Source organism: Pagrus major, chromosome 1 (genome assembly GCF_040436345.1).
Source record: "Pagrus major chromosome 1, Pma_NU_1.0".
Lineage (NCBI taxonomy): Eukaryota > Metazoa > Chordata > Actinopteri > Spariformes > Sparidae > Pagrus > Pagrus major.
Window position 1 is genome coordinate 2307873 of NC_133215.1, and position 10000 is coordinate 2317872.

A 10000-nucleotide genomic window follows, 5' to 3' on the forward strand; every position below is an offset into this window, starting at 1 on the left:
AAATGTGTGTAATGGGAAAAAAATGCCTTACCAGGGAGTTGGTAACTTAAAAGCTAGTTACATTGCAATTTCTTTTTGGAGGCTGAAATGCGGTTATAAACATAAAATTTCAGGGTCTGCCAGTCCCGGTTCTGAAGGGCTTCTGGTTCAGCCCTTAAGCACTTCTCGCAGTCCATTTTTCCTGGTACAATGCAAGATGTGATGAACTTCTTCATATGCCTTTCCACCGCCTGCACTTCTGTCTCCTGCCAGGGCCTTTTCTTCCTCTGTGTGGCTTTGCCTTGAAGTGGTGAGAAAAAAAGGAGTTTTGTGATTGAAACAGTTAAGGAGAGTATGTGCTTGATTTCCAATCTAAAGGTCTTAACCCTTTCAGTAATGGATTAGGTTCCTCAATCAAAATGAAAATATTTACTTACATTGTCAGTCAAACATCAATCTGCGTACTGTCATTTGGACTGACTTAATCACAAGGGAAAAGCAGCAGATGTTTTGAATTATTTCTTTTTTCCAATAAGATACATATTGTGTTGAAAATTAAGAATATGAAAAGGCCACATCACTATTATTGTGACAAACAGTTATCAGTATTATCACAGTATCGTTAAAATATAATGTGGCAAGGTGAAGAGCGCCGGGGCAGGGATTGAACCCACACCTCCTGGGTAAGAGTCATGCGCGCTTGCCAGTCACCCAAAGGGACATCCCTTTGGCCAAATAGCCAGGGCACATGATCAATTGGCATAAACATTGAAATAAATAAATGGCATATAAAGTTGAGAAAAAATTAATGAATTATGTTGGTAATACCTCTGTAACCTTCAGGAACAAATTTTCAGGAAACCAAGGAATGTGTAAAAGTAAAGTTAAAAAAAGTTACAATTTTAACCATAAAAAAAAAATGTATGTAATATAGAGACTTACTTTTCTCATAATTTTACTTTTTTGCTATGTAAGATTTTTTTTTTTGTGAGATTTTTTGTGATTTTTTTTTACAAGGTAAGCTTGGGGCAGCAACAGTTGCATCTCAAAAGAGAAGCAGAAAATAAATTGAGATAATTACATTTCAATGCAAAATTACAGACAAGTGTGCCCACAATAATTTGATTATAATCTATATTTTAATTTGTACAGTGACAATACATTCTCTAAAAAGCAGCATGATTTTTGAGTTTACCTTTGGAGGAGGACCTCTTAGCGCCGACTCCTGATGGCATCTCATCATCTGATGATGGTGGTTTGCGTCTCTTTTGTGATAGTAGGGGCATGTCATCCCTCTCAGTTTCTTCCTGGTGTGCTCCTATGGAAAATTATTTCTAAAAAATTGTGTGAAATTGTGTGTTGTGAAGCTTTATCATTTTTATTTTTTATTTCTATTTTTCATATCAATTTGTGGAAAGTGTTAAAAAGTTCAAAGCTCATGCACAGTTATAATACATTTCTAAATGCATTTCTGTGTTCCAGTCAAATAAAGTGATTTTTACAGTCTTACATTTCAGTACATAAACTTCTGTAGAGACACAGTCATACCTACAAAGACTATACGCGGTTTCCCCAAAAATCTTTTGTATGCTTTTTCATCATGGATTGCCTTTAATGGTAAGTTGACAATCAATGATTTTTTTTTTCCTTTTGAAAAAGTATGGGAATTAGGTCCTTTTGCTCGTAACAATTGCTAAAATTTAAATTTAATTTGGTGACATAGTCCATTCAATAATATATGATTGAGGGTCCAAATACATTAGCAGTAAGTAAAAAAACAACTTCTTTTTAATCTGTTTTGTTTTTCCCCACATGATGGATAAACTTACAATGACACTTCTAGTCCGTCTCAGTCTTGGTACGAAAACCTCAAATGTGTCCTGGGGCACTGTCATAGCCTGCAAATAAAAAGTGAAAATATATATGTGAATATTTACCATTAAAGAATGTTTAAAATGTAATGTAAATGGAGTTAGAAATCCCCTCCCCAGCCCTCTGGCTGCTTTCACACGTCTTGAATCAAACAGGCTTTGTGGGGACATTTCTATACACAATATTTCAGTTCCTTATGGGGACCATGTTAAAACATTTTACACACACTTTTTACTCAGACACTTAGTGAAAGTGTGGTGTGGGGACACCGTGAGTGTCCAGAATAGAGTGATAACTAAACAAGAGAATAATCCCTGTGATGAATTAAATCTGCCTGAAATACTCTGCTAACACTAACATTTTGAATGCATTATGTGAAATTGCCTGCCATGTTAATGCACAACACATTATCATGAAAATGAATGTCCATCATCAGAAATGCTCAGATATAAAGAGAAAAATAACATAAAAAAGTGATGGATATGTAAATACCTGTTGAGTGTTGCTTGGACCAGCAGCATCATCCATCGGATTCACAGACAGGGATGGACTAGAGTCATGTGAAGCCACATCATCAGCTGCAGTGCTGGTCATCTTAGTAAAACAACATGTCAGAATATAAGAAACCAATAGTCAAACTCAAGTAAACTTTATAGAATACAAAAAGAGTGAACAATTATGCAGACTCATTCCTCTCTATCTTGCCAATCTCTGTTCTCACACATCGTAAAATCAAACAGGCTTTGTGGGGACAATTCTATACACAATATTTCAATTCCTTATGGGGACCATGTTAAAATATTTTACACACACTTTTTACTCAGACACTTAGTGAAAGTGTGGTGTGGGGACACCGTGAGTGTCCAGAATAGAGTGATAACTAAACAAGAGAATAATCCCTGTGATTAATTAAATCTGCCTGAAATACTCTGCTAACACTAACATTTTGAATGCATTATGTGAAATTGCCTGCCATGTTAATGCACAATACATTATCATGAAAATTAATGTCCATCATCAGAAATGCTCAGATATAAAGAGAAAAATAACATAAAAAAGTGATGGATATGTAAATACCTGTTGAGTGTTGCTTGGACCAGCAGCATCATCCATCGGATTCACAGACAGGGATGGACTAGAGTCATGTGAAGCCACATCATCAGCTGCAGTGCTGGTCATCTTAGTAAAACAACATGTCAGAATATAAGAAACCAATAGTCAAACTCAAGTAAACTTTATAGAATACAAAAAGAGTGAACAATCATGCAGACAGAATCTCCTAGAGGAGATGCATGTCAGCATGCACAAAACGTCAAGAGACAACAACCTCATAGTAAACATTCCTCTCTATCTTGCCAACCTCTGTTTTCACACATCGTAAAATCAAACAGGCTTTATGGGGACATTTCTATACACAATGTTTCAGTTCCTTATGGGGACCAGACTACCAGTAGTCTGATTTTCCAAACACAGTTATTACCCAGACAAGAAAGGGTGAAGGTGTGATGTGGGGACATCGTGAGAGTCCAGATTAAGAGTAATGATTAAATAAGAGTATAATCTCATTGATACATGAAATTTGCCTGAAATACATAGCCAACATTAACATTCTTCATGGGTTATGTTAAAGTGTTTTTCACACTACACTATCATCAAAACTGTGGTCCTTCCTCATTAAAGCTACTTAAAAAAGTGAGAGAACTTCAAAAACGTGATAAAGAGCCTCGTCAATGCTTTCAATTGTACGTCGCTTTGGATAAAAGCGTCTGCTAAATGAATTGTAGAATTGTAAAGAGAAGTGAGTAAAATGTATATATACCTCTTGGAGAGTGTAGTTTGTACGCCTAGCATCATCCATGTGACTCAGAGATGGGGAAGAGGGATGAGAGTCACCTAAAGCCACATGTTTGGCTGTAATGCTGGTCATCTATAAACACATTGAACAATGATACAGTTTCAGAATATGATCGATCAAGACACCAATGGTGAATCTGATGTAAGCTCTGTACAACACAATAGGGAAAAAACAAGTGAACAATTGTTCGCACAGAATCTCTCTCGAATGAAATGCATGACACCGATTTCTGAGAGAAAACATCAAATATCATGGTACCCATTCCTTCCTACCCAGCCAAGCTCTGGCTGCTTTCACATGTCTTGAATCAAACAGGCTTTGTGGGGACATTTCTATACACAATATTTCAGTTCCTTATGGGGACCATGTTAAAACATTTTACACACACTTTTTACTCAGACACTTAGTGAAAGTGTGGTGTGGGGACACCGTGAGTGTCCAGAATAGAGTGATAACTAAACAAGAGAATAATCCCTGTGATGAATTAAATCTGCCTGAAATACTCTGCTAACACTAACATTTTGAATGCATTATGTGAAATTGCCTGCCATGTTAATGCACAACACATTATCATGAAAATGAATGTCCATCATCAGAAATGCTCAGATATAAAGAGAAAAATAACATAAAAAAGTGATGGATATGTAAATACCTGTTGAGTGTTGCTTGGACCAGCAGCATCATCCATCGGATTCACAGACAGGGATGGACTAGAGTCATGTGAAGCCACATCATCAGCTGCAGTGCTGGTCATCTTAGTAAAACAACATGTCAGAATATAAGAAACCAATAGTCAAACTCAAGTAAACTTTATAGAATACAAAAAGAGTGAACAATTATGCAGACTCATTCCTCTCTATCTTGCCAATCTCTGTTCTCACACATCGTAAAATCAAACAGGCTTTGTGGGGACAATTCTATACACAATATTTCAGTTCCTTATGGGGACCATGTTAAAACATTTTACACACACTTTTTACTCAGACACTTAGTGAAAGTGTGGTGTGGGGACACCGTGAGCGTCCAGAATAGAGTGATAACTAAACAAGAGAATAATCCCTGTGATGAATTAAATCTGCCTGAAATACTCTGCTAACACTAACATTTTGAATGCATTATGTGAAATTGCCTGCCATGTTAATGCACAACACATTATCATGAAAATTAATGTCCATCATCAGAAATGCTCAGATATAAAGAGAAAAATAACATAAAAAAGTGATGGATATGTAAATACCTGTTGAGTGTTGCTTGGACCAGCAGCATCATCCATCGGATTCACAGACAGGGATGGACTAGGGTCATGTGAAGCCACATCATCAGCTGCAGTGCTGGTCATCTTAGTAAAACAACATGTCAGAATATAAGAAATCAATAGTCAAACTCAATTAACTTTATAGAATACAAAAAGAGTGAACAATTATGCAGACAGAATCTCCTAGAGGAGATGCATGTCAGCATGCACAAAACGTCAAGAGACAACAACCTCATAGTAAACATTCCTCTCTATCTTGCCAACCTCTGTTTTCACACATCGTAAAATCAAACAGGCTTTATGGGGACATTTCTATACACAATGTTTCAGTTCCTTATGGGGACCAGACTACCAGTAGTCTGATTTTCCAAACACAGTTATTACCCAGACAAGAAAGGGTGAAGGTGTGATGTGGGGACATCGTGAGAGTCCAGATTAAGAGTAATGATTAAATAAGAGTATAATCTCATTGATACATGAAATTTGCCTGAAATACATAGCCAACATTAACATTCTTCATGGGTTATGTTAAAGTGTTTTTTCACACTACACTATCATCAAAACTGTGGTCCTTCCTCATTAAAGCTACTTAAAAAAGTGAGAGAACTTCAAAAACGTGATAAAGAGCCTCGTCAATGCTTTCAATTGTACGTCGCTTTGGATAAAAGCGTCTGCTAAATGAATTGTAGAATTGTAAAGAGAAGTGAGTAAAATGTATATATACCTCTTGGAGAGTGTAGTTTGTACGCCTAGCATCATCCATGTGACTCAGAGATGGGGAAGAGGGATGAGAGTCACCTAAAGCCACATGTTTGGCTGTAATGCTGGTCATCTATAAACACATTGAACAATGATACAGTTTCAGAATATGATCGATCAAGACACCAATGGTGAATCTGATGTAAGCTCTGTACAACACAATAGGGAAAAAACAAGTGAACAATTGTTCGCACAGAATCTCTCTCGAATGAAATGCATGACACCGATTTCTGAGAGAAAACATCAAATATCATGGTACCCATTCCTTCCTACCCAGCCAAGCTCTGGCTGCTTTCACACGTCTTGAATCAAACAGGCTTTGTGGGGACATTTCTATACACAATATTTCAATTCCTTATGGGGACCATGTTAAAACATTTTACACACACTTTTTACTCAGACACTTAGTGAAAGTGTGGTGTGGGGACACCGTGAGCGTCCAGAATAGAGTGATAACTAAACAAGAGAATAATCCCTGTGATTAATTAAATCTGCCTGAAATACTCTGCTAACACTAACATTTTGAATGCATTATGTGAAATTGCCTGCCATGTTAATGCACAATACATTATCATGAAAATTAATGTCCATCATCAGAAATGCTCAGATATAAAGAGAAAAATAACATAAAAAAGTGATGGATATGTAAATACCTGTTGAGTGTTGCTTGGACCAGCAGCATCATCCATCGGATTCACAGACAGGGATGGACTAGAGTCATGTGAAGCCACATCATCAGCTGCAGTGCTGGTCATCTTAGTAAAACAACATGTCAGAATATAAGAAACCAATAGTCAAACTCAAGTAAACTTTATAGAATACAAAAAGAGTGAACAATCATGCAGACAGAATCTCCTAGAGGAGATGCATGTCAGCATGCACAAAACGTCAAGAGACAACAACCTCATAGTAAACATTCCTCTCTATCTTGCCAACCTCTGTTTTCACACATCGTAAAATCAAACAGGCTTTATGGGGACATTTCTATACACAATGTTTCAGTTCCTTATGGGGACCAGACTACCAGTAGTCTGATTTTCCAAACACAGTTATTACCCAGACAAGAAAGGGTGAAGGTGTGATGTGGGGACATCGTGAGAGTCCAGATTAAGAGTAATGATTAAATAGGAGTATAATCTCATTGATACATGAAATTTGCCTGAAATACATAGCCAACATTAACATTCTTCATGGGTTATGTTAAAGTGTTTTTTCACACTACACTATCATCAAAACTGTGGCTCATTAAAGCTACTTAAAGAAGTGAGAGAAATTAATGCTGGTCATCTAAACACATTGAACATGAATATTTTAGAATGAGAGATAACGATAAACCATTGGTTAATCTGCACTAACCTTCACAGCATTTTAGAAAATGAATGAACACTTGCTCAAGGTTCAAGTTTTAGACAAAAATCAATTGAATGAGATGCATACCATCATACTCAAAACATCAAACGTCATAGCATTTTTTTCAATAATATGCAATAATGAAAAAAATGTAGTGATAAATTATATTCATAATATTATACCACTAGGATTCTTTCAAAAGTTACTTTGATTCTGTTACACAGAGCCATTCTGTATAATGTGTACTGTATAACATACTTGTGTTCTCCATGGGCAGTCCCCGTCTCCATAATGATAGGTAATTTCTTCTCCTTCTTGAATATCATCCAAGGCAAACAAACAGAGGTGAGGCTTTCCATTCACATCAGTCCTTTTCATCTTACAATTTGGCCTCCTGTGTTCATCATTCACTAGCCGCCCCAATGACCCATCATCTCTTGAGGCATCAATGCTTAAAAATAGATGGGAACATGACAAAAAGAAAAACACCAGATCAGAGTCCCATTCACAATATTCTAATATGGTCTAGTGTGGTGTAGAATAGGTGGAGAAATTAAGTCTTACCACCATGTTTTCCCTCTCCACTTGAATGCAAACATAAACGCAGCACATGTTGGGTGGTAAACTCTTCTTCTGCTCTGATATTCTGCATCATTTATCATGTCCCCCCTATACTCAGCAACAAATTGTCCTCTGCTGATTGTACCCTTTGCAAATACACCACGTCCTATAGAAGAAAGCAACAATAGTTTCAACAAAACAGGTAAAGCCATCCATTCTGCCATTAGGTCCATGGTAATGTGTAAAACACAACTTGCAGAATAAAGATGACAATTACGAAAAATGACCTTGATATATTGTATCTGACTTAGAAGCTTCAATCTGGGGTTGAGCAGATCATTTTTTAATGATTACATTATTTCTGTCACACCCCTCATCTGTTTCCAATTATCATTATTATTACAAGAATTTTTGTATGTTGTGTTTTATATCATTCTAGTTCAAACCTTATCTAACCTATTTTCCCCATTTCAATCGTTTCATCACCTTTGCATTGATGTTACACCTTAACTGTTATTTCATATGAGGCTCACCATCTAAAGTGTTCTATACAAACACAGCTGGTTAAAGTTGATTAATGCTGACGTTCCGTCTCTGCAGTCTTCCTTGCACTTTAAACATATTCAACTTTTTCAGCTGGGAAAGGCCAAGAGTCCATTGGTACCACATAGACAGTGAACATTAGTATTCGATCTACTGTAACTATCTTAGCTTAACCAATATAGTTAATACTCTACTCCACAAAAACACACCCGATGCCAACTAACTGAGCAGTAAACACATACACTCTACATTGCTGCAGTGATGCTTTAGAGAGCCAAGTCTGCTTTACATGCTACACTTCACTGACTAATTTGGCTTGTTGTCAGAAAATTGCTCTCATACTCTCTCTCCCATAGAAAATTTCTCTCCTTTCTGCCCATGTTTGCGGTGCAGAATGCAGTCATGGTAGACAATGGAAGCGATACTGCACCCCTTACTTCCTGTAGTGTATTGCTACAACAAATGAACTCCTGCAGTTTTAATTACATTGCTTGCTCTTTGATTTTAGGTCTTTAAATAACACATCAAGCATAACATTATGTGTCAACAAATTGTTGTTGATGTCAATAATGTTGACTAATCATTGCAGCCCTACTAGTATCTAATGTAACCTCAGGTTTTGCATTTCATGCTCATCTGGTAATAATTGTGCATGTTTTATGCACAGTATATTGTGTATCATGTAAGTATTACCCAGCAAATCACATCAGACAACACCTTACCTTTCACTGCATTGATGTACTTGACTTCCAATTTGTCTGTTTTGTCGGTCCTTGAAATAACATGACAAATGGCATCCTGAAGGGGGCTGATCCTTCGTGGCATTTCAAACTTAAGAGAGAAAAAAAGAGTTTGCATTATATTCAGTCAGAATTCTTAGTCTTTAACACTATTAGAAATATCACTGTATCCATGCCCTGCATGGATTAGATGTTTCTCTGCTCCATCACACGTGATTCAAATGATCAGCTGGATATCAAACTCTGCAAATGGCCAGTCATGCTGGACAGGAAATAAATAGCTGGTTGAATTTCAGAATTTGTCATATGCACACTAAGGACACAGGTTTCCCTGCAGAATAAACTTTGTTCTTTTCTGTCACCAAGTAATGCTAAACAATATAAATCTGAAGTATAAAATAGATCAAAATATATACGGTGTATATATATACGTATATACACTGTCTTAATATCTCCTTGCTTAATATAATATTCATTTGCATGATGCGGTTGAATCTGTGAGCATTGGGTCGCTAAGAAGACTGTTAACCCTCTAGGCGCCAAAGTCGCATTATTGCGACAGGCAACATTGCTCATTAAAACAGCCCGTATCTTTAAATCTACTGCCTTGTGCTGTTACTGCTTGCTACCACTAGATAGCCAATAGATTCAGCTTCAATCCTGACGTCATTTGGGGGTGTGTTTCTATGCAAAATACCTGAGAAAAAAAAGTTTGAAACCCGACACCGGCTGTCGGAGCAGCAGCGGCTAAGCGGGCAGAGTGGAGAGGAGAGAGCCGCGGAGCGGTGGTGGAAGTGTGCTGGACAGATCGAGAGACAGATAGCGATTTTTGTAATAAAAAACAAAATGCCCAAAAGACTTTACAGTGCGGATGAGGTGCTTGCACAGATCTTTGCTGATCTCGATTCAGAAGGGGACGATTTGCCCTCTGATGACGATCGCTCGTCAGAGACGAGTGACTGACGATGCTGCAGCTGCGCACACTGTCACACAAGCAACACACGCTGATCACGGCGAGAGTTTTCTTTTCTTTTTACAAGTTAGATTAGGACATTTACTCCTATCAGATTCCTGTTCATTTACTCT

The 10000-nt window shown here is 37.2% G+C and overlaps 1 protein-coding gene across 1 annotated transcript in view; it reads right to left on the bottom strand.

The window, feature by feature from the left end:
• Positions 1-1492: 1492 nt before the first annotated feature.
• The window catches only part of LOC140998549 (uncharacterized), a 10288-nt gene continuing 1780 nt past the window's right edge, over positions 1493-10000 (bottom strand). The window contains exons 2-13 of the mRNA XM_073468868.1: positions 8897-9005; positions 7635-7797; positions 7329-7521; positions 6374-6475; positions 5686-5793; positions 4944-5045; positions 4359-4460; positions 3671-3778; positions 2929-3030; positions 2344-2445; positions 1809-1877; positions 1493-1507 (exon numbers count right to left, since the gene is read on the bottom strand). Of these exons, the coding sequence (XP_073324969.1) occupies positions 1493-1507; positions 1809-1877; positions 2344-2445; positions 2929-3030; positions 3671-3778; positions 4359-4460; positions 4944-5045; positions 5686-5793; positions 6374-6475; positions 7329-7521; positions 7635-7797; positions 8897-9005 (1275 nt within the window). The remainder of the gene's footprint in view (positions 1508-1808; positions 1878-2343; positions 2446-2928; positions 3031-3670; positions 3779-4358; positions 4461-4943; positions 5046-5685; positions 5794-6373; positions 6476-7328; positions 7522-7634; positions 7798-8896; positions 9006-10000) is intronic.